General features: G+C 43.9%; 1 protein-coding gene across 1 annotated transcript in view; it reads right to left on the reverse strand.

Annotated features, from left to right (window-relative positions):
- ARID1A (AT-rich interaction domain 1A) overlaps positions 1-18,295 on the reverse strand; it is a 78,683-nt gene that overhangs the window by 44,462 nt on the left and 15,926 nt on the right. Inside the window, exons 2-4 of the mRNA XM_039511189.1 lie at positions 7,004-7,216; positions 5,767-6,231; positions 4,580-4,693 (exon numbers count right to left, since the gene is read on the reverse strand). Of these exons, the coding sequence (XP_039367123.1) occupies positions 4,580-4,693; positions 5,767-6,231; positions 7,004-7,216 (792 nt within the window). The remainder of the gene's footprint in view (positions 1-4,579; positions 4,694-5,766; positions 6,232-7,003; positions 7,217-18,295) is intronic.

An 18,295-nucleotide genomic window follows, 5' to 3' on the forward strand; every position in this document is an offset into this window, starting at 1 on the left:
GAATGGAACATATGGTAAGGAGATACACCGCTACCTCGATACAACGCCACCTGATACAACACAGTAAAGCAGTGCTCCGGGGGGGGCTGCACAGTCCGATGGATCAAAGCAAGTTCAATATAACACGGTTTCACCTATAACGCGGTAAGATTTTTTGGCTCCCAAGGACAGCGTTACATCGAGGTAGAGGTGTGTGTGTGTGTGTGTGTGTGTGTGTGTGTGTGTGTGTGTGTGTGTGTGTGTGTGTGTGTGTGTGTGTGTGTGTGTGTGTGTGTGTGTGTGTGTGTGTGTGTGTGTACACACACACACACACACACACACACACACACATATATACACACACAGAGAGAACATGAAAAGGTGGGAGTTGCCCTACCAACTCTAAGAGGCTAATTAATTAAGATGAGCTATTATCAGCAGGAGAGAAAAAACTTCTGTAGTGATCAAGATAGGAGCTTGAAGAAAGATGTAGGCTAACAATTTCATCTTCTAACCACATAATTCTCTAAGGTTCCAAGAGAACTGCCTAAAATCAAGTGGCTGTAAGCAAGAAAACCAACTTGAGACAAAGAGGGGGAAACAGACTATCAAGATCCCTAACAAGGGGAGGGGGGGAGAAAACCCTGTGATTTAAGAATTCAGGGCCTTCTGCAAAAAAAATTCCTAGCCTAGACTTTAACACACAGCCCTTTGGATAATGATGGGATGTTCAGGTCAGTCATATTTCAGATGAAGCAGAAACATTAAACCTACCACCATACTACATAAACATTGAGAACACCAATCAAGGAAGATGCTAATTAAGAGAAAGGGGTAGGAGGGAGGGATAGTTCAGTGGTTGAGCATTGGCCTGCTAAACCCAGGGTTGAGAGTTCAATCCTTGAGGGGGCCATTTAGGGATCTGGGGCAAAAATATGTCTGGGGATTGGTCCTGCTTTGAGCAGGGGGTTGGACTAGATGACCTCCTGATGTCCCTTCCAACCCTGATATTCTATGAAATCAAGGGAAGGCAAAGGAGAAGAGATGGATGAAGCAGCTATTAGACATTTCACATCCCCGCACTTCCAACCATGTTTCTAACCCTTAGAGTAAGCTGCAACTCTTATTTATGAAGTATGCTTTAGGAGAATGCACTGCCACTAGGCTTGTGAAGGTTGTGCAATAAACTCTGCATGGGATTAAGGTCTCTCACGTAAGGGAAAATTAGTATTTTTTGAAACACTGACCTGCCATTTCCCCCTCCAGTCCTGAGGATGTCTACAGCTCAAGAGGAGACAAGAGGAAAGGAATAGAAGAAAGGATCCGAGCTTGGCACAGAAGAGAGCTCTCTGATTTCACCTAAACACTGCTGAAAGCCAACTCCTCCCAAACCAGAGAGAAGCTATTGTAATTAATAGCTGGAGATATGGTCCTCAGATTCAGAAAAAGTCAAGGTCTCAAGAAGCTGAACACCAAATAAACTGGATGCTACTTGCCAGAGAGAGTCTCTTGCTGATGAGCAGAAATTTAGGATCCCTTGGGAGAAAGAGATTTATACTAATGATTACACCATCTATTACATTCAGGCACTAAGACTACACACTGTCCCTCCCATACACAAGAGTTATCTAAGTTTAGTTTAATGAATTGCTGAGAAAGACTCCCTAGGAATCAAAGAATTCTTCAGAAAAATTCTTCCCCCAGACTATTGTAGGGAAAATTGCCTTTGCCAGGCACCTATCTGGATCTGCCATTGCTTTAAAGACATCTGTGTCACTGGGTAGCCGCAGTATATTTACTCACATGCTTTTCAAGTCTATTCTTCAGAAAGGGGGAAAAGAGACCAGGGAGAAGGACTTACTCTATAAAAGCCCAATAACTTGTGAACCAAAGTGGAAGGCTAAACATTTTTTGCAATCTACAGATGAGCAAACAAAGCATTAGATAAGTCTGTGAAACGAATTTCAACCTCTTGCAACATTCCTATATTTCAGATTCTCACAGCAGTGAAAGAAACCTCTCTCTAAAGTTACTGAACAGATTCCTAGCACACCACCACCAGAGACCAGCTACACATTCCTCAGAGAGATCTTGCCTAGACCGGCACGAAGTGCCACGTAGCCTGGACGTTCCTAGTAGACTTATGGTTAAGTATCACGGAGAGTGACTTTTAATTTATTTATTTATTTTTAAGTGTTTCCCCCTTCGTTGCCTAAAGTTTCAACACAGGCACTAAGTCTGATGGAGACATATGGAACCTCTGGCCTTTATGCAATTAAGAAAAAAAAAAAGTCTTTAAATATATTGAATACCTCCTAAGCAGGGAGACCTAGAAAACAGCAGTATTCACTTTAGCCAGGGCTGCGCTACATGTCAGTAATTAAGAAGCTGCATTTCACAGGTTGCCAGTTACCAAGGCGCACAATAGTGGCTACTCTGCAGGGCTTATTGATCTTAGGGAAGCACCTAAGGCTTTCCACTGTGAAAGGCCATAGTACTACCTATGGTTCCATAAGGCATTTATATGGCTGCCTGGGAAAGTTACTCTACAACGGGGGAATCCAAAATCCCTGATCGACCATCCAACTTTGAGGGACACAGGGAGAAGAACAAAAAAGGTATATTTACACTTTAACAGAAAAAAATCCCTATCAAGCTATTCTGCCACCAAACCTCCCAGTACAGAAACCAAGGAAAAGGCTGCCTATTGGAACAAATGGGTAGAGAACACCTGCAAACATTCCCTTTTTACAGATACAGAAGTTCTTTGACACAAAATTGGATGTGCAGACAGTAAGTAGACAAGAGTGTTCCCCTTAAAGCTAGGGTTAAGGATTCCCTTCATGTTAGCAGGAGAAGGAATTCTGGGAAATGAAAATTGAGGTTTTTGTTTGTTTGTTTTTTAAATCCTGCACATCTATAAATATTTTAAAAGGGTGGGGGGGGGCGGAGGAACAGGCTCTAGGAAACCACAGACGGACTGACGGATGGCCTTTGATTTCACTACCTAATCCTTGAAAAAGTCTGAGAGATGAAAGGCTGTAAAGATGTTTGGTTAAACAGAACACTGGGTCTTACCCAGAGCAAACGCCTAACGCAACACTGGATTGAGTTCCATATGCTACAGAGTTCTAGAAGAGATTTCTCACACGGGAAGCTTAAGTACACTAACACTGATGGATATGTTAAAATTCAAGCATCTAAAAACAACAGAACTCCCACATTTCCAATACTGCTATTCCACAACAGAGCCACTTTGAAGGTAAATTTGAAGAGGGCTCAAGGAGAGACCACATTTATCCATAACACCACAAAAACAAACTCCCACTTGGCTCTGAGCAGGAGCCACTTCTGCTAAAGAGAACAATTCACCCCTATAATCTGAATCAGATGGAGTTGATTGGAAGGATTCATGGAGACAGCATCAACAGTGCAACTAATCATGACACTCCACCGCTCAGATTCAGAGCGATTTCTTCAATGGCTACACTTTCCCTTCACTGCAAGGCAGAAGATGGGTCATAAACAAGGACTTGTAGAGAGAGAGTGGAAAGAAACATGCTATTTAAAGATTCTCCACACCTCAGAATCTTCAAAATCAGGGTCCAAAAGGAGCCAAACACCAAAATAAATTTAACTCATTTTGTTATCAAAGTTAGAGTCTGATCTGCATTTTGATGACATAACTTGCCCCTATGATCCATGGAACTGTTTAGAAGGGTTCACCACAGACCAAAAAACTGGATCCCACTGTTGAGAGCAAGAATAACTTCTACTATGCACACAACTCCTTCTCCTTTGACCAATTCAACAGCAATTTAGGAAGGAGCTTTATCCTAGATGCTAAAGGAAAAGAACTCCCACCTGGTTATAAGTGGAAATAATTATTCCATGAAATTAAACTGAGTTCAACAACTCAAACTCTTCTTTTGAGCCATAAGCATGGATCTGCTTGGCCAGCCCATTCCAGACCTTTACAGGAGAAATTTATCAACCCTCCCCACTAAATTGCTACATTCTAGGAAGTTTAAAACCAAGATAAAAAGACGTCTCGTTCAACAAGCAGCCAGAATGCTGTACCCAAAAATCTGGTAAGTTTACAAAAACTATATAATAGTTCAAATGTTTAATTTAAAAAAAAATAAAAAAAAAAGTCACATAGCAAACAGATTTGGAGTTACGAGGAAACGACTGTCCCGGCTGCAGTGACAGGCGCTATCTACAGGCTGATCTTCCTAACTCCAGGTACTGAGTAACCTGTTTTATTCAAAATCTGTTCAGTCATGTTGGACCAAGGTGCACAAATCAGCAACATAATAATCCTCTGACATACAGGTAGTGGCTACAAGTCTACTAGACTTGTAAGATACATGTAATACTGAGCTAAATTGGAATGCAAATAAAAAAAAAACCAAAAGAACAAGCCACTGCACCCCTATATTTTAAAAAGGACAAAACCAGAGGCTACCCTAATGATCAGTTCTCTTCGGCAACTGGAGACCTATACCTGCTTCCATCTGGAATACTACCAGTACTAGCGATGCTGGTGAGCTTCTGGTCACCCTCACCCCAGTCACTTACAGACAGCCTCCCCACTCACCGGCAGGCTGGAGGGCCTTGACTGAAGATTCAAGTTCATATCTTCTTGTCCTTTACTGGAAGTCATTGAGGGGGCAGATGATGCCTGAGACCCAAATGAGTCTTGAGATAACTCCTGAAACACAAAGAAAACACAGCAGTGAAATATGAACTCCACAGCAATCGGTCTGGGAATATTCCAACAATATGGAGAAAACAGTTTACGTACCACTTGAGGGCATTTATCCAAAACAAAGAGGGAGACAGAATAGAGGAACTAAGTTAGCATCCCCTGCCTCCACAAAGGATCAAGGCTGCTGATGGACAGCTAGGCCAAGTGTCTGTACTAGAAGGAATTTTAGCACTAGGAGTCTAAAAAGACAGTGATTTTCCAGTTATTGCTCTATTTTTCCCAATACAGACCACTTAAGAACCAAGATCTCTTGTAGGCACTTTCTCCTCCTACCTTCTATACCTTTCCTCTGGAAACTATGGTAATTACATATATTAATAGAGCTGATCCAAAAAACAGGACAGTTTTCTGAGAAGTTCGGCCAAGATTTTTGATCTTTTTCACAAAGATTGTGAATTTCAAAAGGTTTTCAGACAACTCCATGCTTAATTAGAACATTAAGACAAAATTATCTTCATTTACCTTTAAAGTAAGGGACCATGCTCTGATTAAAAACTCCATTTCATATTTGTGCTGGGTATTTCACTTCCCCACAAGTGTAGGGCCGTCTACATTCCCCGCTACTCTGACCTCTCCAGGTCACTTCGGATCTATTCTTCATTTGCTTCCTCCCTCAAATTTGGGGCCATCTGTACACGGAATAAGTTTACATGGAAAAGCCTCACCCAAGCAACATAGTAGCCACTCAGGGTGCAGAGATAGGCTTGTTACTTTCAGCGATAAAACAAGGCTCCCAATATCTTGTAGTCTTGCACTGGGCTACAGAAGCAGCAAGAAGCGTGATCTCTTGAAGACCTAGAAGTGCATCATCACTATGAAACACTAGAGCTCTGTGGACCGCTCTGTGCCTTCAGTGGTCTCATTTCGACATCCTGGCCAGAGGAGATGCAGAGCTAAGGCGGCGATACATTTATTAGTAAGTAGGGGTTCATTGGTTTTAAAATGAACCGAGAACGAAATTCTGCAAACTCTGGTCGTTACCTACAGAAGGAGGTAGCGAGCAGCGGAGGTCCTACCTGTGGAGGTGGGAAGCGTTGCTGGGAGTACGCAGACTGCTGCTGTTGCTGTGGTTGTGACTGAGGGTATGAAGAAGACTGCTGAGAAAGAGCAGAGGGGGCGGTTTGCTGAGTTTGTTGCTGCTGCTGGTAGGGCGACACTGACTGCTGCTGCTGGGAGTACGGAGGCTGACTCTGTTGATGTTGCTGGGCCGTGGGCTGCTGCTGGGGATACGGTGATGGGGGCTGCTGATGAGGTGGCTGGGACTGCTGCTGGGAGTACGGAGGCTGGGATGACGGAAGCTGTGGAGGCTGAGACTGGGTCTGCTGCTGTTGATAAGAAGTTTGGGAGTGAGAGGTCTGGGATGGTGGTTGCTGTGAGTATGGAGGCTGCTGTTGCTGGGGATGAGGACTTTGCTGGTTGTAATATGGAGTCTGGCTCTGCTGTCCATATGCACTTGGGCCCTGCTGTCCGTAAGGAGGAATCTACAAAAGGAGAGTAGAATTATGCAAGTTAGAAACAGATTCCACAAACAAGAACATGTCTGAATCGGAGTTTCTGCAGACATGACTCCCAGGCAGCTGGGCTGGGCAATTAACTGGAAAGGTAATGGAAGCGCTGCTGTCTAGATGAGTACGCCGCCGAGGAACCAGCGAAGCCAGGGGTGTGCCAGATTCCGTCTGGCAATAACAGATCTTTAATATGGACCCATAAGGACTTTGTTGTGATGTCCATTAGTCCATCCTCAAAAGTAAGTAAATGACCACAAAGAGTGAAGTCTCACTGCAAAGGCAGCCTTTTGAATTCTGCAGGAGATCAGGAGGAGATGATTGTATGAAGCAGTAAGCCACCCCGACCTGAAGTTTACATTACTCTGAGTAGTAATGTAAAGTCTCTCTACGCTGGTAAAGATTTGTGTAGATGCTGTTTTAATCCATTAACTGTTTCCCCTCCCTCCCCACCTTACACTTGTGATACTAAAGATCTATTGTCACCTCTCTGGAAAGCAAGATCATCACAGATCCTTGTCCTTCACATAAGGATTCATCTGTTTAAGTCCAACCACATCACAACACAGCCTAAACAACAGATAATATTTTCACCTCCATAACTGAGAACAGGACATAGCTGAATTTGTTGAAGACCGGTCCCGTTAGTACACACATTCACAAGCCAGATTTAAAGGAGTCCATTCATCTGCTTGTCAGAGAAGAATGGGTTGTGGTGAGGCACGAGAGGTTTTATTTTTTGCTCTACCTGCTGCGCATACGAGATGCTGCCCATTGCACTCTGTGTCCTGCCTTGAATTCCCATGGGATATCTCTGAGGGGTCTGTGGACCATATGGCTGCCCTGGATAGCCATGTCCTTGCTGTGGCCCCGACTGAGGTCCCTGCTGCTGTGTGTACGGGTTACTTCCTCCATATGGCTGAGGTCTCATCTTCCCCATCTGATCCATTGGGCTTGAAGGCTGTGAAGAAAGTTAGGACGTGTATGCGAACTGAATATACACCATATTTGCCTATACAATCCTTATTCCCATAGAACGATAAAAGGAACTGGTCAGCAAGAAGGGGTGCAATAAAACTCAAGCTGCCCTGCATCTCCTCAACTAATGAGCTATCAGCCGACAAAACTGCAGTCATGCTATAAAATACAGCATCACTCTCTGGAGGAGAAGCAAGCACACGGGGCCTACAGATATTCCCCACAGCACTAATCCAGCTGTGAGGAATCTTTTTACACTCTGCCATCTCCTCCGAGGCCTGAAGAAAGGAAGGAGAGAGAAGGGTCATTAGGGGAAAGGGAAGTCAGTTGATATATCCAACTGGGGGACTAAAGAGCAGTCCGTTCACATGAGAAGAGGAAAAGTCTTTTCCCATATCAGGGAATGGTTTAAGCAGCAAGTACACCACAAATAAGTAAATTAAATGTAAAAAGTTGTGTTAATACAACGCTACAGCTGAAAATTTAAAACGCACAGAAGTCAAAATGTTATGGCTCCCACAGCAACCTCCTGGAACCAATAGTTTCTTGCGTACCTCTACATGCGGTTAATTTCGCCTTTTGCGCATTTAAATTCAGCCACACCATTGCATTAATCCAGACATTTATTTCAGGGCGTGGTGCTACATGTGTACACACCAATGCACGTGTAAAGCTGCATTTCCACTTTTTAGTGTGTTCAACGTGTTTCTTGTGTAATTTTTGGAACAGGTAACAATATAAAATGCCCTCAGCTTTTAGAGCTATGCCCATGGAAAGGATGGAGTTTTAGAACTAAGACTTTTTAAAAAAAAACATGTTAGCCAAGTACACATGCACTTGTGGCAGACATTGCAGGAAGAGGCTACCACCAGGACCACTTCCCTTGCCTGTAATTTTGACCAGAGTCAGTCCATCTTTGAATCCTCTCAGTTCCACCTGATCAAGCTCAGGCCTCTGGTCACCATTTTCCGAGTCCTGGATAATTCACCCTTCCCTACCTATCACTACCCCCGTCCGCCAGAGGCCAGCCCCTCATGTAAATATCAGTGTTTTAAACACCCAGCCATCACCATACGCTGCCTCTTAGGGCTTGTCTACATGACACTTACGTTGGTATTCACACCCCTGAGCGACATAAGTTATAAGTCACCCCCCACCCCCCGAGTGACATAAGCTACAGTGACCTGAGCGACAGCGGGGACAGCACTTTGTTGGCGGAAGAGCTGCTCCTGCTGACATAGCTACCACTTCTCAGGGAGGTGGCTTTATTATGCTGACGGGAGAGCTCTCTCATCAGCATGCAGTGGTTCCCAACCTTTTTCGTCTGGTGGGCGCCAAACGACGAGCCGTGGAGGACCATGGTGACGGACGAGCAGCCGCCGAAATGCGGCAATGTCAATAGGCGATGCCGCAGCTTGTCGGTGGCATTTCAGCGGATGCTCGTCCACCGGCCAGTACGCGGGCACACTTAGATGCCCCGCAGGCACCGTGTTGGGGACCCCAGCATAGAGCCTCTTCACCAGATGGGCTACAGTGGCACAGCTGCATCGGTGCAGCTGCATCGCTTCTAGCGTAGACTAGCCCCTATGCACAGATCTCCCTTCCTTTGATCAACTGCAAGGCTAATGCCACCGTTCAAATCCCTTTTTAAGAGCCACTTCTGCTGTGACGCCCGCAGGAAACCAGCTGACTGCTACTGATGAACTTGAAGAATAATAGGGAATAGTTTATATATAGCCCTTAGAAAGCAGGACTTTGTATTTCCAGACTGTGGTCACATCACCTACTCTGCTTGGCCAAGGTGGAGCACAGCACATAGCATGTATCTTTAGATGGAGATTCTCTAGGTCTCTCTCTCTATATTGAAAGCAACTAGCATACTATGGGCACTACCAGAAACAAAAAGCAAGTTTGACAATTAAGTGGTTTATTTCTACAACACACCATTCTAAACTGAGGCCCTTTATGTCAAAGTCTGTACGTGACAGAAGTGTAAACTTCATCCCTAAGGAAAGGAAAGGAAAAAAAAACTTAATACACATCTCTGATGCTTGTAATCCAAGCAGGCTAACTTGTCTCCTTCAGGGCTGCAGCATGCATCAGCAGCAATACAGCATGTGGCCTCTTTCTTCCAAATCTCTCATTACATACACAATCACCCCTTTCAGGGATAGGACTTTAACTGGCCTAGCCTTAACAGACTTGCTCTGGTTTAAGAGTTTAAAAAAAAAAAAAAAAAGTACCATCAGGGATTCTACTTGAATCCCTTTATTCAGTGTAACTCATGTGCTTCAAGAAAGGAACAGCCACGACTGAAATGCAGTGATGGGCCTATCAATCCAGAAGCTAGTGAGAGGAGTTGGAGGGTGGTGGGCTATAGATCCCCTTGCACACTGATGTTATACGAGATGGAAAAGCCAAGAGGGAGTAATGCCTGTTCACTTGCAAGAACACTTCAGGATAAATAAGGAAATACCAAACCCTGACTGCAAAAGGCTGGAGATCCTTCTCTGGACTGACACATGGGAAATCCTTTCGACAGGAAACCACAGGAGTAGATTGCTTTTGACATGCAATCACAGTAAAGGCCACCGAGACATAATTGAGAGAAAAGTTTTGCTGCTTCTTGATCAGTGAAGTCTAGACCCTTCTCTTACACCCTCCTGCATTCACAGAAAGAGACGATTACTTACTGTAACTGGAGGTTCTGGAGATGTGTGGTCCCTATCTAGATTCCACACGCGGGTGCACATGCACACTATGCGCTGGAGCTGGAACAGTTCATAGTAGTGTCAATTGACACAGAGGGATCATCACTCGAAGAAGAGCCAAAAGAGAAACTAGAAGCGATCTCAGAATGTGTGTCAAGTTTTGGTACTTTGAGAGAGAGTGTTATACAACCAAACTTTTAGTTCAGTCATCAGGCAAATTTTCAAAAACCAGATTTGCTCTACTCTACTGTATGCAAAAATAAGCACATGATCCAAAGAGGATGGACCTAGGCTGTTGTCAGTGGTGGCAGTGGAGGAGGTCTAGGTTGGATATTAGGAAACACTATTTCACTAGGAGGGTGGTGGAGCACTGGAATGGGTTACCTAGGGAGGTGGTGGAATTTCCTTCCTTAGAGGTTTTTAAGGCTTGACAAAGCCCTGGCTGGGATGATTTAGTTGGGGTTGGTCCTGCTTTGAGCCGGGGGTTGGACTAGATAACCTCCTGAGGTCTCTTCCAACCCTAATCTTCTAGGATAAACTTGTATTCTAAAGATCAAAACTGCTCTTTCAAAAAAAAAAAAAATTAGACAAAAAAAAAAAACACAAAAAAACCTCACTCCTAGGCCAAGGGCACCAAGTTTCAGTCCAGAGCACGCTTACTGACAAGCTCTACAAAACCCCCAAGTCACGCTGTATAATGGAAAGTGCAAGAGACCCTTACCTGAAGAAAGGCCACAGAAGATACAGTTACCCTACACACACTATTCTGGCTTTACTGCAATGGTGAGACAACAACTTTACAAACGTAAAAATTATCCTAAGCGGGGTAACAGAACAGCAAGTGCTGGTCAAGAGCAATGCTTTAATACACACAAGTAGAAGTGAACAGGGAAGACTCTTCTACGGCTTCAAAGCAGGTCCAAGTGTTAAAAAAAAAAACCCACACAATTCTGCCAGAAAACAAGACATCATAAAGGAAGATCTCGTACCTTTCTAAAGGGTTAAGTGGAGTTAACTCATTTATGAGACCAACATGAAAAATATGTAAAGAGTCCTACTGTGAAAGTGGAGGCTACAGAGCAAAGAACAGTCTCCACGGCCAAACCTGCACTCCTTTCACTTTTACGACAGCCTATTACCTATCTAATAGTTTTGGTAGGGGAAGGCGGGGGCACAGAGAAAAGGGGGAAGAGTTTCTCACTAAAGTCTAATTTTGCAGCGCTTGAATTGGCTTCACTCAGATATTGGCCAGTGCTGGGATAAACCAGAAACAATTTTCTGGAATTACAAACCTCTCACCTTGGATCTCAATTTATTTCCGATAAGATTTGCTGTCCATGTTGGGAGGACAGGGGGGGAGGGAGAACATGGAGAAAGGCAGGGGAATCAAAAATAATAATAAAAAAGCAACCCTGGCTGTTTAACCCAGAGAAGCCCTAATTGATTCCCACAGTAATTAACCTGCATTTTACCTCCGAGAGTGGTAGTTAAGGAAGTCGGCACTGCTATTTATAACTCATCTCAAATTGAGGGCAGACTGCCTAAAATCTAACACATCCCAGCTGTACTCCTGTTTGAACTGGGGCCAAGGGAATTTTTTAAAGCAATCTTGGCACTGAATGAATGACACCAACAGTATGAGAGAGCGTGTGGTTGTGTTGTGGTGACGTAGTAGCAGAGGTGGAATGGGAAAGGGGGGGCAGCGTACTGTAATCCCTCTTCCATGCATGCTTTCACTTCACAGGCCCCAACCCTACGGTCCCTGTACAGTGAGCCGGGAACCGCCCATTAAGAACCAAGCACAGGAAATGTCTTTTCCTGTGGAACCTTGAAGTGAGAAGCACATGGCTAATCTGCATAAAAGCAAAGCCACACCGCCCCTGCCAGGAAGGTTAGTGCTCATAATCTCTGGCCATGAGGCTGGCTGCCTGTGAGGACTTGGATCTGTGCCTGATAACCCAGAAAGAGCAGAGAGAACAGATGGGTAAGGACCCCGGCAGAAACAGCACAAGGTCACGTGACTCACCACATGGCCCTGCAAGCACAAACTATTGTTTGGCTGCTGTGTTCCTGTACAAAGACAGTAAATCCATTTCCTGCAAATTCAGGGAGAAGCAGCAGCTAGCTACTGCTGCTTCTCCTATTGGAGTCTAACATGCCCAAGCTAGTCAGAGGACAGGGACCACTGAGCTCTGGGACCTGCAAGCCACCAAACAGAGAAAAGCTCTCACCAACAAAACACCGATTAACATTGTTTTTGCAAGCTCACAGATGCAGCTTCCATCAACTCCCCACAGCTGAACCCAGATGGGATCTTACAGAACCGAAGATAAATTTGATTTTCGCTCAGAAGAGATTGTCCTCTTTTCCCCTGTGTTGCACGCATTACACTACCCAGGCACAAAGGCATAACCAGCCTCAGTTACTGGATAAACTAGAAAGCAGGCTGTCTGATGTTCACTCCATCGGTGCTGAATATTGGAGAGTAACAAGGAGACTACACCTCTCCACTAGGAAGCCTGTCACCAGCTTCTTCATTTCTACAGAGGGGGTTTTATCTAGAGATCAAGTTTAACTATTTAAACAAGACAAGAGTGTAAGTTGTTCAAATAAAGTAGTGAACCAGTGACAGAAACCTCAGCTATCTGAAAGTGAAAACAGCTACCCTGGTTTGCTGAAGTGAACAGGATACAGACTGAGCAGCTTTACTCATTCATTTTCCAGCACTTCCCACCCCATGTAGGGACACTGTAGCCCCATTACCACAAGAAAGAGAAACGGACCCAAAAATGTGTCTTTGATAGCTGGCAATTCAGAAATCACTGAGAATGTAAAGAGAACTTTGCTCTTGAATTCAAGCAGTCTATAATGAGTCTGGACCCAGCTCAATGTCAACTGAGCATTAAAGTTGTCTCAAAATACAAGCGAGTCCTAATTTAAGTGACGAGGCTGTAGTGAATAAGAACTTTGAGTGCTGGCTCCAGTTTCATGAACTATACTACCTAGAGCCATCAGTACCAATGATCCCTTGGAATCTCGGAAACCTGTCCAGATACATAAAGGCCAGTATGTCTAACCCTAGCAACAAAATCCCATATGAACCGCGATCGGCCGAACTTGTGGATACCGCAGGTAAATAAACTGGCCCAGCCCGCCAGGGACTTTCCCTGATGGGCTGCGTGCCAAAGGTTGCCAACGCCTGGTTTATGCCATCTGAGGACCTGCCCCAAGGAAGCAGAGGGTATTTCCTACCTTGCCTTATAACACTAAGGTAATGCCACAGAAGTGGCTGGAAACAAAGCACATCTCAGGGGATGAGGCAGCGCAAGTCAGGATTATGGTACAGAAAACAATGAGAGTTAACATTCAGCAGGATCAAAGACATTATGGTTTAGAGAACCAGACTTTCAGTTTCATTCCATTTTTTTTTTTTAAAGTACTTATTTGGCATCCTCTGTACAACCATTTTCATGGCTCCACCAAATGGTCTTTCTGAAACTTGCCCCACAATGTGTAAACCAACTTTAGCTCTTTCACAATTAGTCTGTGACAAGTGCAGGCTAAAAAGCCAGAGCACAGAACTTATTAATATTCTCATTCAATAGTAAACAGAGCTCAACTTCTAGTCAGAAGCACTTTCATCTAATCTATTTAAGGTGGAGCTGTCTGTATTAAGGTCAATATCCCAGCCTGAACTCGCTACCTTTTATAACCTGAGGGGCTAGTTTACTGTGTCATAATTCAGCATTTTTTACTTTTCTCTTTACAAGCTTGTCTTTTCAAAGATGAAGTTTGAGGTAACTGAAGTCCGGTAAAAACCCACTCCTCCGCCAAAGTATATGTTTCAAAAGAATATCAGAATTACAGAATCCCTTTAGAAGGAATCACATGAATAAAAAGGCACTTCCTAAGGTATTCTCCTCTCCTGCTTCTTCCAAAAGTCATTCATTCAGAGCTCCCCCACATTTAGAATTAGGACTTTTACAATGGAGGGAAAAGGAGGGGGAGGCGATATTTCCAATATATCAACACTGAGAAAGATACTAGTCCACTTTGGTCAGGAAAGCCATACCAGCAAGTTCCCTTTCTGATCAGAATGAACATCTCCTCCCCATTCCACAGGGTTGGAAGGGACCTCCTGAGGCAGGACCAAGTACACCTAGGCCATCCCTGACAGGTGTTTGTCTAACCTGTTCTTAAAAACCTCCAATGACAGGAATTCTACACCTCCCTTGGAAGCCTATTCCAGTGCTTCCCCTACCTGTATATTTAACCTAGGTCTCCCCTCCTGCAGATTATTCCTTGTCCTACCTTCAGTGGACATGGAGAACAATTGATCACCATTCTCTTCATAGCAACCCTTAACATATTTGAAGCAGTATCAGTTCCCTCTCCCCCACCTACGGTCTTTTCTCCAGACCATATACGCCTAGTGTTTTTTTAAACCTTTCCTCATAGGTCAAGTTTTCTAAATCTTTTATCATTTTTTATGCTCTCCTCTGGATTCTCCAATTTATCCATGTCTTGTCTAAAGCGTGGTGCCCAGTACTGGACACAGTACTCCAGATGAAGCCTCACCAGTGCTGAGTAGAGCAGGACAATTACCTCCCATGTTTTACATACAAACACTCCTGTTAACACAGGATATTACAGTACAACGCTATTCTCAGCAAGAGGACTGTTCACACACCCCAGAAGAGCCATACTAAACACTGCTGCTCCTACTATGCCCTATGCCACAGTTTCAACTAGTCTGGGCAGGGTTTTTGTTTGCAGAACAGACCATTATAGAACCACCTCATGGGAAGAGGTAAGCAGAAGCTGGACTTACAAAGGAAGAGCCCTAATTCAAACATGTATCAAGAATAACCATTGCAGGCACATACACACAATGAATGGCCAAGGACAGTTTTTGTACAGATGTCTCATACAAGAGAGAACTCAACAAAAAACAACAAAAATCCTGTTTAAAATGGTGCCAAGACCAAATAAATTTCCACTGAACAGACCTTCGAGTCCTCTCCTGAAGCTACTCTGTTCAGAGCAAAAAAAGAACCAGCTTTCACAAAATGTGCCAGATATATAAATATTAGAAGGTAGCACAAGAGAGTCTTTTTGATGCTCTGCAGGTACCAAAGATGGACACTGAAAAGTTAATTCACAATAGTAGTCAAGGCAAGATGTGTTACAACCGCAAAGAGGGATGCCATACCACATGCAGGCTTACCAAGAGGACCGTGGTCTCATCAAAAACTGGAGCAGCTAACCTCAGACACCACAGATACCAGGAAATTCCCAGCAACAGAAGATGCACTTTGTCAGAAGCCAGAATTTTTCCAATCACCTCGCCTCTCTCTGGCCTGTGCCTTTTAAATTCTCTCTACCAAAGTAACCAAACCCTACTTATCAAGGCTATAGGTTTCCCTGTTCAGCAAGTCATTCTTCATGACAGATGACCATTGTATTTATCACTCCAGGTTAGTAGGTATTTATATAGGTGTCGTCCCCCCAAATCACCATATTATCTGAATGACTGTCATATTTAGATATGCGGTATGTTTTAGTTTTCTGTAATTGCTGTAGGTTACATGTAGATGGTTGCAGAGATTGGTCTACCAGGAAATAGTCACATGTTATTAAAATAAGCTGCGTTGCAAGGGATATAGCAAAAAAGATTTACTGTGCATCTGCTGGTTCAGGAGGGGAGTGAGAAGGGCACTTCCTTGTTTGAAAGCTAAGTTAGTGCTTGTAAAGATGCCAGACAGACCCAGCCTTGCTAATTCTAGTTGTGAGAATCTAGGCGTCTACCATACAGGCAGCATGAGGCACAACTAGTGGAGGAGGTAAAAGCTCCTCTCTCTAACCCAACTGAGCACTTTGTTACAGAGACAAATACCCCCATCTGAAGGTGCTGAACAAGCAAAACCCTGGTGCCCCCATCCAGGTAACAAAAGCAATGACATTTTATTTATTTTTCCACATTCATTAAGTTTTGCTACTGTGCCAGTATAGCAAGGTTTAAATCCAAGACGTTTCAAAAGAGTCAGAAGGTGATCAGATAATCCTGCCCAACAGAACTGCAGTTTGTGGACTAGGGAGAAAAAAAAAAAAATCAGAAACTAAGTCGAGTCATAGTGCTCTCAACAATGCTTGCTACACAGGATAAAGGGCCATGCGTTGTGCATGTCTGGCCCATACCATGCCCAGCCACATGAACTGGCTGACCAACAGGTAGGTTCCTTCTTCCACCGCCCACTCTCTTATCTAGAAATGGATATAGGGTGGTTTACAGTACAAAACACTAGAAATTTAGAAGTAGTTCTATGATGTTGACATGCCATGGGTAGATGCCAACTTCTGTACATAAATTTAGATGGTCAGTCAATGCAGGAGCCCAACAAAAAGCTTTATGGAACAGCAATGACCACCAATCAACCCATCATCACATTCGCCTTATAGGTCTTGGTGTAAAGTCAGTCAGACCATTGGTATTTAGATAGTAACTCCCACTTCACTATACAATCACCTCAGCCAACATCTGTCTGCACTGGAGTGGCTTGTGCAAGTTATTTCTTGTCAAACCCATCACATACCTATATAAAATATCAGAGGGGGAGCCGTGTTAGTCTGGTTCTGTAAAAGCAGCAAATAATCCTGTGGCACCTTATAGACTAACAGACGTTTTGCAGCATGAGCTTTCGTGGGTGAATACCCACTTTGTCAGATGCAAGTCATATATAAAATGACTAGCTAGCTCCCCTCTTTCCTCCCCCACCCCTCACTAACTGTTGCACATGTTGATCAGGTCCAGTCACCCTATACACAGGCTGCCCTCCAAAAACCTCCTGTGGACTTTTTCAGAAACCTCAGCCAAGCAACACTATTCAGGTCCACCAAGAAGTCTGCATCCATGAACTTCTTCAGCTGAGTGGGAGACACTCCCAAGAAACACATAATAGAAAAAGTCTGCCACGGTACTTCTCTTCCCAAGATGGGAAGAAAAAAGAAAAAGAAAAACAAACTTCCTTTGTAGCTGGGAAAGCAGGCTCCACATTTCACCAACACTCTATTCGCACCACAGAAATGAACTTGAGGTTGGTAGTGTCCTTGGCATGATCATTACTTAGTAGCATTTTGGTAGCAGACCCACTTATATACTCGAAGAGGTAGAAGTGCACATGTTGATCAGGTCCAGTAACAAGTCATGAAACTAACTCCCTGAAACAGGTTGGTGAGGGGATAAATAAAAGGAAAAATAGCCACGCTGCAACTGAAAAGACTATCTTCCAGATACCAGTGTTACTCAGTGACGCAAATTAGAACAGCTGAGCAGTCCAAGCCATGCAGATCATTCACAAGACAGTATTCTCAGTAAGCATCATTAAAACTTCAAAACAGCTTCGAAGCTGACTAATAAGTCTATTCAGACAACTATAGCCAGCAATGAACTTTCAGTCCCCATTAACTATCTGGTTCCCTAAAACCCTGCTCTTCATCCCAAATGAGCAATACAGACTCCAGACACAGCAGGACATCCTCAGCTACCAAACAGTGCTGGCATTCAATCTGTCCTCTAAACCATTAGGCCTGAGGGAAGTCCCTGCAACAGAGGACTCTTCAGGATTCACTTTCCAAAGCAAAGTTTGTTTCATTAATTCAAGGAGCCCTTTACACATGGAAAGATGGCAGGGTCCAATTTCTGTCAGATTCTCAGATAATCACCTTTTCTTTCTGTAGAGATCTTTTTCTGCGGTAGGCCTGGTTGCAACGCAAGGTACACGAGACAGACCCAAAATCAAGGAGAGAATGAAATTATTGGTAAAGATGTTTATTAAGGCAAAGCAGGTGGGCTCCACATCCATGTACAAACCAGAAAGAATATCTAGTGGTGGGGGTCAGAGGAAATTATGAAAGAAAACACCACCCCTGAATTTCATCCGCTTCCACTCCACAGTAATGAAACAAAACACTCCAACTTTATTCAGAGGAGTGCTTCATTGTCAATTTGCTAGGCGACTGAGGGCCACAACCAGTTTGCAAGGGAGGAAAGAATGGTCTATGACAGTGGTCCCCAACCTTTTTCATCTGGCAGATGTCGGACAAAGGACTGTGGTGGCAGATGCATTTAGATGCCTCCGTGCCCGCAGGCACCGCGTTGGGGACCCCTGGTCTATGGCTAAAGCCCAGAACTAAGTCAGGAGATCCAGTTCTTGGTTCTTCCAGACTTCTTGTATTACCCTTGCAAATTTCTACCCACCTGGTAAATGTTTTCTTAATTTCCAAGTGAGATCTTTAGGTTTGGGGAGACATTTTTGTTGTTTTGTGTCTTTATTTTAAATTATTAAGATCAA

This window comes from Mauremys reevesii, linkage group 23 (assembly GCF_016161935.1).
Source record: "Mauremys reevesii isolate NIE-2019 linkage group 23, ASM1616193v1, whole genome shotgun sequence".
In the NCBI taxonomy this organism is placed as follows: domain Eukaryota; kingdom Metazoa; phylum Chordata; order Testudines; family Geoemydidae; genus Mauremys; species Mauremys reevesii.